The sequence below is a fragment of the Rhinolophus hipposideros genome (genome assembly GCF_964194185.1).
Source record: "Rhinolophus hipposideros genome assembly, chromosome: 21".
Lineage (NCBI taxonomy): Eukaryota > Metazoa > Chordata > Mammalia > Chiroptera > Rhinolophidae > Rhinolophus > Rhinolophus hipposideros.
In genome coordinates, this window is record NC_138067.1 from 9,417,492 (window position 1) to 9,439,769 (window position 22,278).

A 22,278-nucleotide genomic window follows, 5' to 3' on the forward strand; every position below is an offset into this window, starting at 1 on the left:
ATGAAATTAAAACGTTATGTTAATGCAATAGGTAGAGACATTAACTTGAACATATGCAGCTATCCACTAATTCCAGATTATCACAAACTCAACATTTTTATTATCTCAATTTCCAAGCCAGCATCTGTTTTGTTAAATAAAACGACCGTCATCTCTTCGATTTCAAATCACTTTCGAGTGGGGCAAAGCCCGTTTATTTGACTATAAAGCAGAGACACCTAACGTGTCCTGCCGGAACACCAGCAGCAGCGAATCCTCGCACCTTTTAAACACTGACCGGCGTCAAGTGGCCACTCTCCTCCATTGAGGCCAGCATCCCAGCGCCTCCCAAACTCTCAGGGACGACAAAAGGGCACACTGACGATTTCCTGACACGGTCACAGCCCAAACGCCAATGACCTGCCACGGCAAGACTCACTCCTGAGAGTGACCTCGAAATGCAACGGCCTGAAGTGCGTACACGGGAAGGTGTTGGCCACAAAACGCGGCCACAGGGGGTGCCCGGGGCTACCTTCTGGCCCCCTCCACGGTCTGAAAACCCAAGCACAGCGCATCCTCCCTGTCCCGACCGGCGGCCTACAGGCTGCGCGACGCTCTTCCTGCCGCAGAGAACACGCGCGAACGCGGCGCGGGTGCTCAGCCCCGAGCAGACGAGTAAAACGCGTGCAGGAGCTGACATGCAGCGCAGCGCTTCGGAGGGAAAACTACGTCTGCGCGTTACAGCGAGGGCTCGAAAGCCTCTGGCTACAAAGTACCCACCACGTTCCGCGGTGAGTGGTCGCTCGAGAGGGGCGGGAAGGGCTGAGGGCAAAGCCACCGTGGGTTCTTCCTGTGGGGACGGAAGACGGGGGCACGGGAACAAGCCTGCTTTCCCGAAAAGGAAAACGCTCCCAAGGACTCTACCCCTCCGCGCTGCAGGGCGAGCAAGAGGCCTGCGGGCGTTAGAAATGGAAAGGCGGGCACTGCAGGGCGACGCGGAGGTGGTGGGGAGGCGAGCAACCGCCGGGGGCCGGGGTCGCGCGGGGAACGCGGAGACTCCAGGAGCTCTCCCGAGAAAGATAAACCGAGAAGGCAGCGCGCGGAGGTCAGGACGCACTTACAGGTTGATGGTGCGCTCCAAGGTGAGGGGCTTGGTCTGCTGGATGTACTTGTTGCCGAACTGGTTGACCCCCCGGGGCCAACCGGTCTGCGAGCGATTCGGCGGCACCACGGACATGCTGGCGAGCTGGGGTACTGGCGGCGAGCGGAAAAGGGGAGGCAGGGAGACTTTCCCGGGGCCAGCAGCGGTTACCTTGGTCCCACTCACCAGCCGCCGCCCGCCATTAACATGAGAACGCAAGAGAAGGGGTACGCACGCCGGAAGTGCATACGGAGCCTCCGGCGGCAGGAAGTAGGGAGGCGGTGGCCTGCCAGGCTGCGCACCATTGGATGGATCGCTAGTGGGATGGCCGCAATATCTGGAGGTCCCATTGGTAAATCAGGTATGGGTTCCGCCTTCTCCTCCTTTGATACTTCCTATTGGATGGTGCTGGGAAAGGGGGCATTCTGGGAATTATAGTCTCCGTAGCAAAAAAGAACTGCTTGGTCTGCGTGGCGTGGGTCTGTAGCTTCGGAGGAGATGGATGGGAAACGACCCGCTGAGCCCGGCCTGGGCCTGCCGGGGAAAAAGAGAAAGAAGGAGGTGATGGCGAAGTTCTCGGATGCTGTCACTGAGGAAATCTTGAAAAAGCAGGTGGCTGAGGCCTGGAGCCGCAGGACGCCGTTCCGTGACGGTAATGGGGTGCTGCGAAGCGCGAGTCGCCGCGCGGTGGTCTGGGGGCCTCGGAAAGCCCTGGCCCTCTAGCCGAGCTCTGGGCGGTGGGGCCACAAGGGAAGAGCTCTTGGAGACAGCGTGACTTTGGCCACCTGCCTGGCCTGCTGCTAACTTTCATCCCAAGTTCAGTTTGGATTTAGAAACTTGAGAAGAGGAAGAAATGTAGGCCGTAGAGTTTGGGGAAAGAAAAGGTAGGAAAGTTCCTCGTTGAATTCTGGAACCAAGGACTACGGAGTTAGAATCCTCTCCGCCGATTGTGCGTCGTTGTCAATGGGGTTAACCTGTTACAATTTCACTTCCTTCCTATGTAACACGGAAGCTGATAGCAGTTTCCTCGGAAAGATGTTGGATAAGATTAATGAGCTAATGCATGTATGCATACAACTTTTTCCCCCTGGGTAAGGACCAGTCAATATTTAGACACATATCTGGGCGGCTCATGGGATCTTTTCCTGCGCGGATAAGGCTCGGTTGTCCCACGATAGTGTAGCCATAGCGTTGATTGTGAGCTGCTCGGTCGCAGGCACCTGAGCTTACACATCGTTTGTTAACGCGCCTATAGTTCAACTACATGATGTATGAAAATAAACGTGCTGACAAAGGGAAGGAACCTACAATGAACGATTCCAACCTCAGTGTCACATTATCACCGTACAGGATAAGAACTCTGCTTAATGCATCATGCTGTCCCTTGTAAAGGTTTGCCATCACCCCAATAAACTGCGATTTAAAAAAAAAAAAAAAAGTTTGCCATGATTTTTGTTTCAGTTAGTGCTTTGAAGAGGTGAGTCCGTGGTGCTCTAGGTATCCATGGAATGTGGAAGTGTTTCAAGTGCAATTTCTGTACACTCGGGAACTTCTCAGTGTCCTGATCTGTAGGATGGAGATAGTGAGAATGTCTACCTTAGAATCGATAATGTCAACCTTAGAATTGTTGAGAAGATTAAATGAGATAATGCGTGTAAAGCACCAGTGTGCCGTGGGCTTGGTAGGTGGTGATGATTTTTAGAGGGGTACGTAATGTAGCCCACCAGAGGCAGTGGGTAAAACGCTGGGGGAGAAATCATGAAATTAGAGGAAATTATGCCTGAACTGATTTAAACGTGTGTGTGTGTGTGTGTGTGTGTGTGTGTGTGTGTGTGTGTGTGTTGCAACTTCCTTAGACAGCAGTTGGGGAAAGAAAAATGATTGAAGGAAAATTGCCTGACAGTATTGCTATTCTCATTTTTAATTGGCTACGCTCATTTTAAGTTTTGGGGGAAATAAATTAAGACTCTAAAATACATTCAACAAGTAACCATTGAACTAAAACAAACACACACACGCACACAAAAAGAGCAGGAACCTTACTTTAGGGATATCCCTTGTACTCATATTAAGGACTAATATTTTAAGCACAGTATCTTTAAAAAGTAGTATTAAGTGGATAAATACAAAAGGGGAGAGCTTCTAATTCTCCCCCATAGCTTAACTTGAGGTACTAGGTTCCTGAAAATTCGTGACCATCCCCTTTTTTATTCTCTTTACTATGCTGCTCAGGGGTCAAAAATACAAAAGGAATGTTTTCTTTCCAACAGAAGCCATTGTCATGGACATGGACCCCTTTCTTCACTGCGTGATCCCAAACTTCATCCAAAGCCAAAACTTCTTGGAAGAGCTTCAAAAGGAACTTTTGAATTTGGACTTCCATGAAAAGTATAACGATTTATATAAGTTTCAGCAGGTATTTATGCCCCTTTCCATTAACTCTTCCACTTCAGAGATTATTATCTATAAAATCATTCAGTAGCTTTAGACTTGAGGTTTTAGATTGGGTTTGCCGTGGAGGGTCCTTGCCTTGATGTTAAAAGCATTCATTCCTTTAACATAAGCTTCCTGAGTGTTAATTATGTGTTAGGTGCTATCATTATCCTTTGGGAGTCTTTGCCAGTTCCTGCCCTATAAGACTTTAAAATCTAAAAATAATAAAGGTGATGGTGGTGACAGAGAGTCAAGAAATACGGTAAGCCAAGAAGTACATTATAAACAAAAGTATGTTTTGGGGAGTGGTATACTGAAGAGGGTTGTACATTAGAAGATAATAATCGTTTACGTTTTTGAGTTCTTGTCTTTGTTTAGGTGGCTTGATATATTGCAGTACACTCTCCACTGTAGTATGTCCTGTAGAGAGAGTTAGATCCATTCTCTTTTTGGTGGGCAATTTAATTTGGCAGAATAGACTATCTCAACATCAAGCCTGGTTTTTCTACTCTTAGAAGACAGGCCCAAACTAGGGATAGAAATATATATCGTCGGTTTGCCCAGTTTGGGGAGATATCTTTCAGTACATACTATACATCATTCTTAGAAATCCTTTATAAAACTTCAAGGACATCAGCCCTTTAAAAAATCACAAAAAAATAAATTAAAAATGAAAAAGATGAATTGTTTTGTTTTCTTTGTATTTTCCCTTTGATTCTCTTTATCTGAGATGAGATTAAATAACGTTTCTTTTTCTTGCTTTTATTCTTTTACACTAGAGCTGATTGTCTGGTCAGCTGGTTGTGGCCCATCTCTCTTGGACATGTGATTGAATTAACCAGGTTAAACAAATGAATGATGTGACTCATAATTTAAAAAATCGAATGAAAATTGACTTTTATGCATAGTAAAGTTGCGTAGGTTAATTAAAAGCCATTGCTGTTTGTCTTTTTAATTATATCAACTTTGATAACATTAGGTCTCTTTTGTTGATTTAGAGCTAAATACATCTCTGATTACTAAAATTGAGAAATCAGGGTGGTTTTCACTTAATGCAATTTTATAAGTGAAAATATGTCTAACTGTGAAGTCAGTGAGAGGCAAAATAATAAAAAGGGCCTGAGTTGATGAGGGGGAAAAAGCCATTACTATAGATCCCTTGGGTGTTTGGTGAAACTCTGCTGTGAATTATTTTTTACTGTGCTCACTTTGGGACAGAACTTCATCCTAAGACAGTAAATATAAAAACTGTTTTCAGTCTCCAGTCCATTCAAACTTCACTTATATCCCTTCTCCTTTGCTCATGCTGTGAATTGACTTGATAATTGGGTCTCTCACATCTCCCAATCCCCTTAACCAAGTTTGTCATTAGAAGTAGCCTCATATTCTGTATTTATTTTAAAGCAAGCATTATTTAGTGCCTGCTTTATGCCATGCCAAGTGCTTTATATTTATTAATCCATTAAATGCTCATAACAGTCCTATGATGGACATACATTACTATTCCTGTTTTACAGATGAGGAAACTACAGTTTTTCTTTCTCTTCTGGATCATTTTCTTCAACGTACAAAATAAAGCTCATCACCTCATCTTAAGAAAAGAAAATGCTGTGGATCTACCTGTCCCCTTAAGCTACCACCCCGTTGCTCTCCTTCCCTTGACAGTAGCATTCCTTGGAGTTGTCCGCACTGTCTCAGATTCCTCTCCTCCCATTCTGTTAAGACTTTCACCTAGTACACGGCACAAAACTGCAGTCTTCAAGACCATTCACAACATTTGCATCAGTAAATTCAATCACCAGTTTCAGGCCTGGTTTGTGGGTTTTTTTTAAGGAGAGCGCAGCTCACAGTGACCTATGCGGGGTTCGAACCGGCAACTTTGGTTATATTAGTACCATGCTTTAGCCAACTGAGCTAAGCAGCCACCCCATTCAGGCCTGGTTTTACTTGACCTCTCAGCAGCATTTGACCTACTATGTTACTCCTTCCTCCTGGAGACATTTTCTTTTTTCACTTTCAGGATACCATGCTCTGCTAGTTTTCTTTCTATCTCACTGGTGAGTCCCTCTTCGTTTCCTTTGGTAGGTCTTCCTTCTGTCCCTGATTTAATGATAAAGTACCCGAGGGCTTAGCCCTTGGACCAAGCAGATTTCCAGGAGCCCTTAATCTTGCTTCGAATCCTGGATCTCTCTTTAGTGTCTCACACTTAAGTCCAAAACTACACTCCTGATATTCTCCCCATAAGTCTGTTCATCTGCAGTTTTACCCATTCCAGTGAATGGCAACTTGATCTTTCCACTGGCTCTGGCTAAAAACCTAGAGGTCATCCTTGATTCCTCTCTCAAACCTCATACCCAGTTCATTAGGAAATTCTACCTTTAAAATATATCCAGAAAAACCCACTTCTTTCTGCTTCCACTGCCAGCAGCCAACACTTGGTCCAAACCATCTTTGACTCTCCCCAGGATCATTCTATTAGTGTATTAACCACTCTCCCTGCTTCTACCCTTTCCCCCCCCACACACAGAGTATTCTTTTAAAATGAAAATGGACCCAAGAGAATTAAAAACACGTTCACATAAAAACTAGTACACAAATGTTTTTAGCAGCATTATATTATTCATAATAGCCAAAAAGTGGAAACAACCCAAATGTACATAAACTGATGGATGGATAAACACAATGTGGCACATCCATCATAATGGAATACTATTCAGCCAGAAAAAGGAATGAAGTACTAATATTGCTGCAACATAGATGAACCTGGAAAACATGTTAAGTGAAAGAAGCTGGACACAAAAGGCCACATGCTGTATGATTCCATTTATGTGTCATGTCAGAATAGGCAAACAGGCAGAAAGTAGATTAGTGGTTGCCAGGACCATTTATCACCTTTTATACTAATAATCGACTTTTTACATTTATCATCTGTCTCCCTCAACAAGAATATAACCTCCACTGCAATAACAAGTATTTATTGAATGAATTAGACCTAGAGAAGCTAAGAGACTTGCCTTAATCATAGACTGCCAAATGGAGGGGCCACACCTCAAACCTAGGCACTTTGGCTTCAGAGTCTTAGCCGCAGTGCTTACTGCCAGAATACTCACTGACATCTTCTGTGTGCGTCTAACATGAAGGAAATCCTTTTTTTCTTTTTTCATGATCAAGTCTGACGATTTGAAGAAGAGAAAAGAGCCTCACATCTGTGCTTTAAGGTAAACAAGTAATCATATTTGTTGGGTGCCTAATATGTGCCAGGCTGGCTAGTAAATGCTTTAAATGTTATGTCTTACAATCTTTGCTGACATTATTATCCCATTTTCTAGAGGAGGAAACAGACTCTGAGAAAGTAAATCACTTCTTCAAGGCTGCCTAGGAAAACACCAAGGGAGCTAAGCTATAAACTCAAGTCTGATTCTAAGACCCAAGTTCTCAGTGATAAAATGTTCGACCTTGTTAGTAGTCAGGGAAACAAATTAACACTGAAGGTACCACCATTCACATATTAGGTTGGCAAATATTAAAAACAAAATCTCCAGTGCTGACAGAAGTGTAGATACCTTTATACGCTGCTGCAGTCTTTCTTAGAAGATGGTTTGGAAAGATGTATCAAAACCTAAAAATTAGGCTTATCCTTTTGTAGTGTAATTCCACGTAGAGTTTATCCTGAGAAAATAATTAAGGATGTGCTCTGGGAATGTTAGTCCTAAATTATGCAAGTTTAAAGTGAGGACCATTCTCAGGAATGGATCTCTTGGGTAAACCTCAAGCTCCAGGAAGATTTCAGTTGTGGCATAGATTCCAATGGAGCCCACACCGTAGCATAACAAATCATCTCTTTTGTTTACATTTCTAGGAAAATTCTGTTTGAAGATTTCCGGGTGTGGCTTTCTGACATTTCCAAGATTGACCTGGAATCAACTATTGACATGTCCTGTGCTAAATATGAATTCTCAGGTAAGAAAGATAAAGCCCTGGTGTCTGTAAGATTTAAAGGCTTTGACTAAATAATGGTGGAAAGATAATGTCAGTGTGTCAAAATCCTAGGCCATGAATCCCTGCATAGCACTAAGACCTTCTTAATAAGGAAGGTCTGACCCAGCTCATACAGAAATGCCCGTCGTATTGGAAGGGGTATGGCAGGGGTTCTTCTATATGTATATATAAGAAACTGAATTCACATTGATTCCTCCAGTTCCAATTCAACATGATAGGGTTCATTCTAGATTTCTCCTTTCCTCTGTGTGGAATTCCTTTCTTCAACAGTGAGAAACCTTCCATTATCATCAACATATTTATTGAAACAATCCCTCCTCCACGTGTGAACGATCTCAGTTTACCGTAGTACTCCCTCTTCCACTCTGCATGGTTGCATGCCTTGCTCAACCCCACCTAATGGCTTTAGAAGTTTAACTCAAGAAATTAATGGGAACAAGTACCAAAAAGATCTACGTGTAATGATGTGCATTAAAGCATTCTTAATAGACAAGAAATGGAAACAACAAATAAAAGAGTGATTAAGGGAGGAGGGAGGGAATTCATAATCCATATAGTAGAATAACTGTGCAGCCAACAAAGAGATGACAAGTGTGTGTATTGATAATGAAAGACACTTGCCACATAATTTTAAAAAAAAGCAGGCATGGAATAAACACTGTAGGATACCATTTTTTTCAAAAACAAATACATGTATGTAGAAAAACTATTAGACTATATGTAAAGATATTGTCAGTGATTGTCTCTAGGTCTAACTACATATGCGTTCTTCAGTGTTTTTTAGAATTTTTAATATTGACAGTTTTTTCTCTTTAATTATGAAAGGAGAAATCCGTACCATTTTAAAGCTGGAAGAGCTGACATTACAATGAGTATCAGATGGACTGGTATTAAGTGCAGGGTCAGGTATCGGCTGCTCAGTGTCTCTGCAGGGACATTATGGTGTGCGTTAAACTTGCAGATGCCCTACTGTGCCACGACGACGAGCTGGAAGGGCGCCGGATTGCCTTCATTCTTTACCTGGTTCCCTCCTGGGACAAGAGCTTGGGGGGCACCCTGGACCTATACAGTGTTGATGGTAAGACAAATGTGTGCTCTTCAACTCCAGTAGCCACTTCTGAATTCTCACATGCACTGTCTATATGTCTCAGAAGAGACGGAGGCCATTGATTACAGTGACAACTGCAGGACTTACTGCTAGCCCTGACATCCACCTCTCTCACTTGTACTTGAGATAATCATTACTCGAGATAAAAAATTATCAGACCTGGCTTCTGAATACAGAGCAAGGATAGAGAGCATGTAAAGCTGCTTGTGGCTGTCAGTCTGCCAGGACCTGTCCATTTGACAACGTCAGGGTTTTTGATTTTAATAACACCCCAGGGGTTGACTCCAGGAAACTTTCAGCCCCGATCAATACATGAGTGGTATAATGAAGAACAAACGTCAGCTGGCAGAACTAGCAAGTACGAGTGAAACAGATGGAAAGGGATGGCATTTGGGGACCTGAAGGGTATGTCTAGATACACTTAGAGATTTGAGTATTGTCCAGGTGAAACGAGGTGGCCTGGAAGTGGTTAATGATAATGAAATCACATTCATGGATGTGTTCTCTCCTGGTACAGAACACTTTCAGCCGAAGCAGATTGTCAAGTCTCTTATCCCTTCGTGGAACACACTGGTTTTCTTTGAAGTATCTCCAGTATCCTTTCACCAGGTAAAGACTATAAGCCACAAACAAATGGAGACCTAGGGATCGTGCCTTTTAGTCACCCATTATCTAAATGTGACAGCTTCCTGTTGGACTTAAGTGGCCAGGTTGTTTTCACAACTAGCGTGAAGGGTCCTGAAATTAGTGTGTCTCGGCTGGTAATCTTTCTCCTATTTGTGTTGATGTGTCGCTGGTCTTGTCCTTGCAGGTGTCTGAAGTCCTGTCTGAAGAAAAGTCGCGTTTGTCTATAAGTGGCTGGTTTCATGGTCCTTCATTGACCAGGCCTCCCAACTACCTTGAACCTCTCATACCTCGGAGCCCTCACATCCCGCAAGATGTAAGGATAAATTCTTGCTGCCGGGATTCTTATCTTAGAAGCTGTAGCATATCATTTGTTTTTCTGGTTTAAAACTGCTATTCCTGATAATGAGACTAGACTTTGAGCTTGTCCTACCACTCTTCCTAGGTAAACTTTGGATAGTGTCTTTCTCAAGTAGAGTTTACCATCACTTTATGCTTAACAAGGGAACAGTTAAAAAGTGGAGATTTGCATGTACTTTACTAGTATGAAATGATGTAAGAACAAAAGCAATAGGGATTATTAACTCACCTTTTGCATCTGCTACTGCTTTGCAAGCATGAAATTTTGTATGATTGGATCAACCCTACCTATCTGGACATGGATTACCAAATTCAAATTCAAGAAGAGTTTGAAGAAAGGTCTGAAATTCTCCTGAAGGAGTTCCTGAAGGTAGGTCAGCACATCTTGTCCGGTATATCTTGGGTGGATAAATACGTGTCACCAAGAGTTTTTGTTCTTTTTTTGTTGTTCCTAGTTACAATGTTTATCCCACCCTCTAATTTAAATAAAATATAGACATGATAATACCTAACATTGGTATCAGCTAGGTGCTTAGTGGGATAAACTTAGTGAGTTTCCACTTGCGTGTTCCACTTAGTGAGTCCCTTGCGTATTCCACAGTTCTCTGGAATCTTAATGGTAATAGACACACAGAGAAGCTCCTACACTGAGAATCAGTTGTGTGTAGTCCCCTTCCTATCCACTTGAATATGGTGCGTACTATTTTAATGATAGGTTACTAATCGATCGATACTATTACTGAAAGTTCCACAACGATGAGGCAGCACATTAGGGTGAAGAGAGAACTAGATCAGAAGTCAGAAGACCTCATATTCATGTCCTGGGTCTGTGACTTGACTAACCTGACCAAATCCCTCAATCTCTTTGAGCTTTTATTTCATCTTTGTACACTGGAATAGCACCTGCCATGCCCACCTTTGAGAGTTGCTGTGAGGCCCAAATGAGATCATGTCCACTGGTGCTTCAGAGTTGACCTTGGATCCCATGAAATGACAGTCCCAGGAGCTGTTTCTCCATGAAAAAAAGTTGAGAGACAATCCATAATGTCTCTCTTGGAATTTTATAGCTGACATTGGTGTATTAAGGAATTTGAGTAGTAGTAAATAAACTTGTTTAAGCCTATTTAATTCAGTTTATCTAAACCATGCTTGGGGTCCTTTTTCTTAAGACTGGTATGACTTGTTTTCAGAAAACTCCTTAGGAAACTGCATTAAACAAGTACGTATATAGCCTCCTGTGGAGAATATTTCAGTAGGTTACTCAGCTTCTGTACTGTACTTGACTTTTAAATCTAGAATGCTGACTAAATAAAGGGAATGAGCTGAGGCCTGGGGAATCTGTGTTGTTATATATAGATTTTTCATTGTAATGACACTGACTTACGCAGTTTAATTTTTTTCCTTATACTTTACCAATTAAAGAGTCTATTAAAAAATAAAAAAAATAAAACTTGTTTTTAAAATTAAAAGAATATTATTCTCATTTTATAAATGCAGGAATTGAGAGGTTGAGCAATTTGACATAGATAAACAACTACTTAAGGAAATGGCCCAAATCAACACTCAGGTCTCTTGGCTAAAGCATGCTGACAGTTTATCCAGTCTTGGCTCTGGCTTCACCATATCAAGACTGGGGAATCTTGTGTAAAAGGGATGAGAGTTAACTGACCCTTTAGAAGTCAGCCAGAATAATTCTGTAGGGCTGCAAGACCAGTGTGGGATCACAAGGAGATTTTTAACTGCTTTATTTGCTCATTTTCCAGCCTGAGAAATTTGCAGAGGTCTGTGAGGCTTTGGAGAAAGGAGATGTGAAATGGAGCAGCCGAGGTCCCCCTAACAAAAGGTAGAACCCATCATCCAAGACATTTGCATCTGCATTTGGCACCTGCCTATTTGTCTGCCAGACTCACTTTCAATAATAGGACATTTGCCCTAATGATGTTTGGTACTCAGGGACATCCAGTAGCAGGCCCAAATAGAATCTCACTATTATAACAACATGTGCTTTCATAAGCTATGCCAGGATTTAGGGAGAGAGGTACAAAGCTAATGATCAGCTTTTGTTCCACGAGTAATTTGACATCTGTGGCTTTGATGAACGTCTGACATTGCTGCTTTTCAGGTTTTATGAGAAAGCTGAGGAGAGCACGCTTCCCGACACACTGAAGGACTGCATGGCATTATTTCGCTCCGAGGCACTGTTTTTGCTGCTGTCCAACTTCACAGGCCTGAAGCTTCACTTCTTGGCCCCTTCAGAAGAAGATGAGGTTGAGGACACAAAAGAGGGAGAAGCAGCCTCTGCTCCTGATAGCACTGAAGAAGGGACGAGCTGTAGCTCCTCTGAGCCAAAGAGTAACCAGGAGGCCACTGGCAACAACAGCCAACAGAGCAGTGAACAGACAGACCCAGAGCCAGCGGAAAACGAAGCCCAGAAAGGTAAGCTGTTGTTATGACTTGTCTCTATTTTCCATTAAGTATTCACCATTCAGTCATTTATTCATTCAACAAATATTTCTTGAGCATCTACTGTATACCAGGCCCTATTTCAGGAGCTGAATCAAAAAGACAGATGAGGTCTCTGCTCTCCTCAAGCGTACACTCTAATAGGAAAGGACAGAGCTTAAATATATACACCAACAACTAGGAAACATCAAATAATGATAAATGCTGCGGAGATCATTTTAATAGGGTTGTGTGCTGAGCAGTGACTGACTGAGTGGCCACTTAGGTGAATGGGCAATCTGGAAAAGCCTGTCTGAGGAGCTGTCAGCCAGGCTCACGTCTGAATGGCAGGAGGGAGATGCAGGAAGAGCATTCTAGTAGGTAGGAGAAACAGTACCTTTTATCAGGCTAACGATAGTACAGATGGTGGAGAGAAAGAACTGGCTTTGCCTACAATTACTCTAAAACACAAGAAAATAAAGGAGAAGAAGGTGAGCAGCGTATTCGGCTAAGGACCAATAACAGACTAAGAAAAACTTGCTTGAATTTGGACAAATAGATGGAATGAAATTATTATAGGTAGAGAAGTTTAATCATCTACAAACAAGATGGAAAAGAGAAAAATATAGGAAGTTTAAGAAGTAACACTTCTGTGGAGATTTTGGCACCATTAACTGAGCAAGTACAAATTCAGCTTAAATGTCACAGCACCTACTAACTCAGATTAGAAAACCTGTTACCCAGTTCCTCTCCTCAGTTTTACTATCCTCTGCTTCCACTCTAATTCCTTCACGAGGACCCTGTGCAGTCAGAAGAACAAAGATAAGGGAGGCGGTACCTGTGGAAATAAAACCAGCAGTGTGAGATGCTAACCACCAGCAATATGACTCAGATTCTGTAGTCTCCCAAACTGATGGACCTGTCACTATGGTCACCACAGGTATTTAGAAAAACCAGACCCAGCTGTCTTTCTGTGCAGTTTAATACACAAGAAAGCCTTATTTTGAAAGGTTGGTTTTCCTTGGTAATTGATACTGGCATCTATACCTAGATCCTAAAAAGAAATTAGGTGAGTGGGGCCGCAAGGGCTTTTATAAAAAGTATTTGTTCACTTCTATTCCTTTTTGGTTTTGTTTTTATGTGAACTTGCAACTTGGAAGAAAATTTATATAGACAACCAAAAGATGCTTTATTCTGTTATTGAGCATCTACTGTATGCAAGGCCTTAGGCCAGAGCTGAGTCGGGAATACAAATGTAAATGAGAAAAGCCACTGTTTACAAAGTTTACCATCTTAAAGAAAAGCTGTAAAGCCTTTTTAAGTAAAAGCTGAAAGGCTGCTAAGGCATGTAATAGCAGTGTTAATGTTGGCATAGCTAGGGCACATTCAATAAGATGTCCAGAACCATTACAGACCAGACAATTAAGTTTCTGGTTTTTAAAAAACAATGTTAATTTCAGAATGTTTGGAAAACAAATAAGTAAAAGGAAAATAATCACCTATTTGTGGCCGCTATTAACATTTGAAATATATCCTTCCAGTCTTTTTTGCTATGTAGGCATGCACACATATACACATATAGGTAACAGACTCCCTCGGCTTTTATCTGGGAATGTCTTAATTTCTCCCTCACTCTTGAGGACAGTTTTGCCAAATACACGATTATTGGCTGACAGCGTTTTTCTTTTAGCATTTGAATATACCTGACCACTGCCTTCTGGCCTCCAGAGTTGCTGATGAGAAATCTGCTGATCTTATTAAGAATCCTTTGTATGTGATTGACTTCTCTCTTGCTGCTTTCAAGATTCTTTGTCTTTTGAGAGTTTCATTATGGTGTGTCTTGGTGTGGATCTCTTTCAGTTCAGCTTACTTGGAATTCATTGAGCTTCTTGGATGTTTATATTCATGTCTTTCATAGAATTTGGGAAATTTTTAGCCATTATTGCTTTAAATATTCTCTCTGCCCCTTTCTTTCTCCCTTTTCCTTTTCAGACTCCCACAATGCATATGTTGATCCAGCTGATGGTGTCCCACGGGTCCCTTAGACTCTACTCACTGTTTTCTAATATTTTCTCTTTCTATTCCTCAGTCTTGGTAATTTCCATTGTCTCATCTTCAAGTTTGCTGGTTCTTCTGCCTGCTTAAATCTGCCTTTGAATCCCTCTAGTTAATTTTTTCATTTCAGTTATTGTACTTTTCAGCTCCAGAATCTCTTTTTGGTTTCTTTTTAAAGTTTGTTTTCTTTATTGATATTTCCATTTTCTTCATACATCGTTTCCTTGATTTTCTCCACATCTTTAGTTTTTTGAGTATCTTGAAGACAGCTGTTTTAAAATCTTCTAGTGTATCTGCCATCAGGTCTTTTTCAGGGACAGTTTGTGTTGACTTTTTCCCTTTGAATGGGCCACTTTACTGTTTCTTTGTATGCCTTCTGATTTTTTCATTGAAAACTGGACATTTGAATCTAAAATGTAACTTAACACAATAAACCAGCTAGATCTAACAGACATGTGCAAAACACTCTACCCAACAATAGCATACACATTCTTCTCAAGTGCACATGGGACATCTTCCAGGATAGACAATATGTTAAACCACAAATTATGTCTCAATAGATTTTTAAAAAATAGATATCATACAAAGTATCTTCTCCAACCACAACGAGATGAAGTTAAAAAATGAGCTATCAAGCCATGAACACACATGGAGGCAACTTAAATGCATATTGCTGAGTGAAAGAAGCCAGTCTGAAAACGTGTTGTGTGATTCCAACTATATGCCATTCAGGAAAAGGCAAAACTAAGGAGAGTGGTTGGAAGGAGTTGGGGGGAGAGAGGCATGAATAGGTGGAGCACAGGGTGGTTTAGTGGCAGTGAAACTGTTCTGTATGATACTGTAATAATGGACACATGACATTAAGTATTTGTCAAACCCATAGAATATACAACACAAAGAGTAAACCCTAATGCAAACTATGGACTCTAGCTAATAATAATGTATCAGTATTGATTCATCAACTGTAACAAATATACTTTACTAAGAGTAGATGTTAATAATAGGGAACTGGGGGAGAATGGTGTGGAAACTGTACTTTCTAGGAAGATTTTCTGTAAACCTAAAATTGCTCTAAAAAATAGCCTATTACAAATAATATTTGTGTTTTAACGTTTTATTTTGGGCAGCTAAGTATCTACTCCATCTGAAATTTTCTGTAAAGAGAGAACTAGAACGTCAACTGTTTTTCTCCAAATAGTCAAACCTGGTAATTTCTGACAATCATTCACGGCTAATTTCGTGGAACAGTAGATCAGCTGAAAGTTTATGGCAATCGTTTCCCATTAGTGCTGTGTCATTCCTAATTGTCATTCCCTTGCAATCTAGCAGCAGTATCAAGGTTATTTTAATATTTTTCTGGTCTTCTGTTTTTTCTTAGAATCAAGTGTTCCCACATGTCAGGGGGAACTGAGGCACTGGAAGACTGGTCACTACACTTTGATCCATGACAACAGCAAGACTGAATTTGCCCTAGACTTACTTCTTTACTGTGGCTGTGAAGGTAAGAGGGAGGCAGAAAGCAGTGTTTCCTTAAGAGGGGCATCTGTCCTGGGTGCTCCTCTTCAACTGAACCAATTCAGAAGTATTTACCGTGGCCAGGGTCTCGGATCACAGGAGCTCAGTGTTGGAAGGGATCTTAGGGGTCATGAATTTCATTCTCCTAACTCAAAGGAGGATTTACATCTTTGACTATGGTACGGGAGATGGACCAAACCACAATTTCCCTCCAAGAACGCCACCTTTTGTGTAATTGTCCTTCCAAGTACATTTTACTTGTGATTCTTCATTTTCAGTTCTTATTCAATGTTGACTGAATGGTAAAATCAGGCTCATAGTGTTGGTTACTACTGAACTCCCAGACCCTTCCGTTTTAAGCAGCATGGGGTCAGTGATTTAAGCACATGGTGTAACTCTTGCATTGAGAACTTTCTGAATGCTGTTTGTTTTTCCCTTGTAAGGCTGGGAGCCAGAATATGGTGGCTTTACTTCCTACATTGCCAAAGGTGAAGATGAAGAGGTAAGTTGCTTCTGATCGCACACTACCTTTTTAGTTCTTGAGGATGCTTTCATTCTTCAAAATCCCAATTTTTATAACCTTCTACCAATGTCTTTAACTGACAACTCCATGTTGGTCTGCCTGACAGTGGTCTAATTTCTAGTAGAATGTACTCAGCATGGAATAAAGATGCTAAAGAATAATCACTAAACATTCTACCCTGAGGAATTCCAAATAAATTAAAAGCTACATGGTATATTCCCATTAATCTTTCAATGTAGTAAGAAATAAATGCATTAGGTAAAACCTTTCTGGGTATGTATTGTAATGGGGCTTGTTAGAAAATGTCTTGACAGCCAGCGCAATAGGTCTTCCCTAGTAAAGGATCTTTCCTGTCCCCTGTCCCTAATCTGAAGTACTTGATATGGAAGCCATCTGTTTAGAAGTGAATCGTTGAAGAGTTAAGAATAAGTTTCATGTTCTGATGCACTGTTGTATTTGCCTATTCCAGCTGCTAACAGTGAATCCAGAAAACAATTCTTTGGCATTGGTCTACAGAGACAGAGAGACTCTTAAATTTGTCAAGCACATTAACCACCGAAGCCTAGAACAAAAGAAAACCTTCCCAAACAGAACAGGTTTCTGGGCCTTTTCATTCGTCTATTATGAATGATAGGGCTGGGCAAAGCAGAAAAAAAAGAGACTCTTCAGTACTGGAAAGTCTGCAAGAGCTAGTCTGGCATCGAGTGGAGGAAAGCTATAAGGTAACCTGTCTGACAGTGTCCTTAAAACTGTGTGGTTGTCCTTTAATAGGACTCAAGGGATTGTCCTTAATCTAGACTTCCAGCTTGGAGATACATACTTATCTCTTCATTGAAAAGTTTCTGTCTTTTTCTTTAATGTTCAGTTCTTCGTTTTCCATATTGACTTCTTCAGTGATTTAAAAAAACAAAATTGTGGTAAAATATATATAAACCATTTTTAGTGTATGGCTCAGTGGCATTAAGTACATCCCTACACAGTTGTGCAGCATTCACCACCATCCCCTTCCAGAACTTTTTCATCTTCCCAAACTGAAACTCTGTCCCTGTTAAGTAGCAACTCCCACTCCTTCCTCCAGCCAGCCTCTCACAACCACCATTCTATTGTCTGGCTCTGAATTTGACTACTCAGATTCCTCATGTAAGTGCAGTCATACAATATTTGTCATTTTGTGACTATCTTATTTCACTTAGCATAAAATCTTCAAGATTCAGCCATGTTTCCAAATTTTTTTTTATACTCATAAATGATTGCAGATTCTGCCCTTCCTAATCACACTGGTTTAGAAAATGATGGAACCTTACATCCTGTTCATGCGGAGCCCATTACACTTCTTTCCACTGCCTCTGGCTGTGACTCTCCCAGGACAGTGTGGATTTAGATGATATATAATATCTTTCCCTTGAAAAAGGCCTAGCCTAAAACATCATGGCCTCAAGAGACTTCTGCCTCGTAGAGAAGGTACTGCTTGCACCGTATATAATCTTTCCAGATGCCCACTGCTTTTCATCTTGGAGCTGTGGCTCCTGTGCAACGCAGTGGTTCTAGCCTGACATAGGGCTTTCATTTTCTCAAATACTGTAGGGTCAACTATAAAACTGGTTGCCTTTTTTTTTTCTTTGTTTTAAGAGACCACGTGCTAAAAGGCCTCATCAGAATGTCAAGAAGCTATCCCTTTTATTAATTCCTTTTTCCCTGTACTATTCTGGGGGTTATGTAATAACTATTAAGTTGGTGCAAAAGTAATTGCTCTTTAAAAGAAATAATTGCAAAAACGGCAATTATTTTTGGACTGACCTAATAGTACCTATGTGTGTGGGTGTGGAGGGGGGCGTCTTCAGTTGAAAGATGGTATTTTCATTTTTCAAATACTGTCTCCCTGTTTCCTTTCCCTTTTTTTACATTTATTATTAGCTATTGCCGTAGCTTTTATTTTGGGTTTTACTAATTAATAGGAAAAACATTGGGCTTTTATCTTCTTTAATATCCTAAAACTTTGAGTACTATTTTCTAGAGTTTGCATTTAAATGAAGAAAATGAGTTTCACTTTCTTTTAGGTTGATGGTTTCGTAAATGTTTTGATTTTGCACCCCAGTCAGCAGGGAATGTTTTAACTTGTATGTCCATTATATGGATATTTAACTATAAATTTTACAGATGCCCTAATATTCAGTATTGTTATGAAACAAACACTAATTTGTAAAGGATGAGATAAAAAGAAATACCCAGAAGTAGTTCTCTCATTATCTCCCCACACCCACACCACATTGGGCTATTTCACATGCCTACAGTTTTGGAGACCACACTTCTTAAACATAGTGTAGTGACACTCAAGTCAGATTGCAACTACTTTGTTACTAATGGTTTAAATTTTAAGGCTTGTCTTCTAAGTTCCTGCAGACCAGAGGTCATCCCTATAATATTACTTTCATTCACTTATTTCTGATGTGTTTTCATGGGCGGGGGGGCGGGGGGAGAGAGAGGGAGAGAGAAGGAGAGAGACAGAGAGAGAGAGACTGAGGTTCTGGTTAATACCCCGTCAGAGGCCTAACCCCAGGAAGGCCCAAGGAAATGTGCTGGGCAGGTGAAACTGTCATGTGCCACGCTGCAGAAATAGTCTGAGAGTTGTGGCTCTAGGTGACATCTAAGGCCACCCAGCTTTGTCGGTTCTGCAGCGCTGGGCCTAAATCTTAGCACACTACACAGTGGTAAAATGTGTGCATTCGTTTCTCAACGTGTTTATGGTCCATCAGCACAGCAGAATTTTCTCCACACTACAAAAAGGGATGTCAGTGTCCGAGGGGAGAGGATCCCTGAGAGCCAGACTCTGCTGGTGCTGGCAGTTACATCATCTGCAGCAGCATCTCCTGTACTGTGAGGGACGGCGTGACTTGAGGTCACTTTCTGCACTAAGGATACCCCGTGATTGAAAAGCTGCTTTTCCTCAAAGAGAATAGCTTTATATGCATTGCAGATTAGATAAACAATATATGTTCATTGTGAAGAATTAAACCATGCAAAATTATAAAGTAACGGTCACCTGGAATCCCGCCATCTTGGGACAACCACTGCGGTGCTTTGTAACACATCAACTTGGCTAGACTGAACTACATTTCCCAGCATTTCCTTCCGTATGCTTCCAGTTAGAATGAGCTACAGATTCTTATGCAGAATTTGGAGGGCCAAAATGAAGAGTAGCCATTTTATGTCTCACATTCCTTTCCACTTACCTACTGGCTCACCTCGTTGGTGTCAGTCAGCAGCTGGGCCTGTTCCTGTGAATCTTCCTTCAGCTTCTCTGATCAAGGGTCTCAGTTTCTGCAGGATGCCCACACCGTCAAGGTCAGACCCGACGCACGAACCAATGCAGATTTAATATGTCCTCATGCGCTCCAGTTCCTGCCTGTCGGTTCCCGCTTGTTCTTGTTCTTCCCAACTTTACATCCTTCCCAGCTGCCTGTCCTATGGACTCCAAATTCCAGCCTCAGACAGAGTGCAGCCTTACGGACACTACTTGGCACCTCCTCTCGATTGTGTAAAATCAGATCCCATAACAAATCCCCTCTATATGTTGTCCATGGTAGAAATTAAGAAAATTTTCATAAAGTTATTTTGAGAGCATATTAGCATTTCTGTTAAGAGGAGGAAAAATAAAATGTTTAAGGAATAACCCTGTAAATAATCTAACTTCAGTCCCTCATTTTAAAGATGTGTTAAATGAAACCTAGAAGAGAAAGAGGCTGTTAGGTTTTGAACCTGGCTTTTCTGCTGCTCACTGATTGCCTCCCAAACTCCACTCAATGTGGTGGTTTGTTTCTGCAGAATACCAAAAAATATCAACGCTTGGGCTATCCTAGATCAGTATTTTTTCAACACGAAGTTTTATGGTTGCGGTAGCTCTTCAATCCATTATATACTTACCATTACTAAAACTGAGTGAGAAAACACAACCCCTGTTAAAAGGGTTCTATCATTGATAGAGTGACACCAGAGGTAGGCTCTCCAGCCTTCATGAACTGGCCATTCCTACAAAAACATGATTCCTTCTCTGACTGAGGAAGAGTCAGTCCACATGGACAGTTCTGAAAACTACTTAGAAATTGTCCATGTGGCACCATTTGGGGAAAAGCAGATTTCTGTACCATACAAATAAGAAGATAACTCAGGAGCTAGAGCATATAGTGTGGGCAGGGGCCAGATGGGAAAAAGGCAAAATGCAAAACACCAGGCTGCAACGGGTGTCATCTTGTACTTTCGTTTCAAAGTAAAATTGGAGATAATTTAGTTTTATCACAGGACTCTGCACTGGCAGATTTTTTAACTGCTAATTATAAAATTTGAAACTTTAATAATGTTGAAAATCATTCTTGTAAAGCACTTCTAGGATTGCATAATAGTTATAAAGATCCTAGTTCTTTGATTTCTGAAGCTACTGACAGGCTGACTGAGGACAGACAATCCCATGGAGCACAGCAGATGCCTTTCTGTGCTGAAGGCATTCGCTCAGCACCATGGGAAGGATAAAGCTGATTAGAATGCAGACCCTGTTCTCACTTAATAGGAGATTAAGATTTATGTAAACACAGAAAGTAATGAGGGTTAAGGAATAGACATGGGCGAGGAAAGGTCTCCTAAGGAGAAAGCATTTCAGCTAAGCCTTGATGTATTTGGACAGGCAGACACGGAAATAATAAAAACCATACTCTCTAAAATATTGAGTATCTGGTGGTGGTAACTTTTTAAAAGGGATGCTCAAAAATGACTGGAAAGCTTCTTACCAGATATCAGAATCCTCAAGACCAATTTTTAAATGAAGGTTGAGTATTGTTCACTTAAAGTTTCAAAAAAATTCCACCAACAAAATAAGCTTAAACTGTAGCTTCTAGAAGGCACTCAGATTCTATTAGGATAAAAAAATAGGACAACAAAATAGAGAAATAACTGATAACCAGTTTTTCTCATCCCTAAGCTGAACATGGTGACTTCTAACAGGAGAAAAAGAGGTAATTGAATGTTTTATGAACATTTTCAGCTCATCCAGTCTTTCCAAGCTTGGGAAGTTCGGAATAGCAGAAAGAGCCATGACTACTTGCTTTCAAACCTCCACACCGCAACTTATAAGCTGTGGGATGCTGTAGAAAATATTCTGCTTCGATGAGCTCAGAAATACTAATAACAAGAGGATCAAATTAAAGTGAAAATAACCTATTGGTAACCTATAAATCAGGAGTACTTAAAAATAAATATCTTGCTGCAGGTCGACCCCTTCAAGCCTTGCGCACAAATAATTTTTAGGTGTCAGAGGAAGTTTTCTGGCTGAAGAACAACAGAATGGCCTTTGATGAGATTATTCTGTTAAATGAAAAGTGCCGTACAATTTAAAACCAACACCAACTGGGGATTTTAATCACAAAAGGTATAGGTTAGACTATGGGTAACAGAAAGGACTCAACGGTGGGACTCGAGTTTTGCCAGAAGCTCTGTGATGACACTGTAATGAATCCCTGCACTTCCATTTCCTCACCTTTGAGGCAGATATAAGATTCTTTATGACTTCGGGGATTACTGAAAGTAACAGTATATGTGGATGTCTTTTGAGCTATAGGTTGAAAATGCAAAACAGACATTACAGGGCATAATCTCATTAAAATTAGGACTCCAAAAAGTTCACATTTCATAAAAAGAAGAGGTAATCTTAAATGGCCAAATGGAGGAAAGGAGCAAAAGTAATTTATAATACCTCACTGGCAAGGCCCCTCCCCCTCATCTTCACATGAATACTATTGAGATGTGAAAACTGACTAATGTTTTAGTCATTAAACCAGTCCTGCAATATACCTTAATGCAAAACGTTAACTCTTATGGGGAAGGAAGTGCTAGCTACTGACACAAACCCCAGCTTTTTCTTCCTTGTAGGCACACAGATAACATTTCCTGGTCTCCTTGCAATAAGATGTGGCCATGTTGGCTACTGGAATGTGAGGGGAAATGACAGTGACATTTCCAGACTATAGCCTTTAAAAGCTTTTCCTTTTCTGCTGGCTTCGATATACATAACTACAAGGACTTAGGGCAACCCTCCTCAAATAGGGTTCCCAG

General features: G+C 41.2%; 1 protein-coding gene across 1 annotated transcript; it reads left to right on the plus strand.

Annotated features, from left to right (window-relative positions):
* Positions 1-1,103: 1,103 nt before the first annotated feature.
* Positions 1,104-17,017, plus strand: OGFOD1 (2-oxoglutarate and iron dependent oxygenase domain containing 1). Its single transcript, XM_081032164.1, is given in 14 exon segments — positions 1,104-1,257; positions 1,260-1,481; positions 3,391-3,536; positions 6,725-6,771; positions 7,413-7,513; positions 8,514-8,630; positions 9,178-9,269; positions 9,472-9,600; positions 9,901-10,014; positions 11,408-11,487; positions 11,767-12,080; positions 15,520-15,642; positions 16,100-16,158; positions 16,649-17,017. Coding segments are annotated over 14 exon segments (1,857 nt in total). The 5' UTR covers positions 1,104-1,106; the 3' UTR covers positions 16,811-17,017.
* The last annotated feature ends 5,261 nt before the right edge of the window (positions 17,018-22,278 follow it).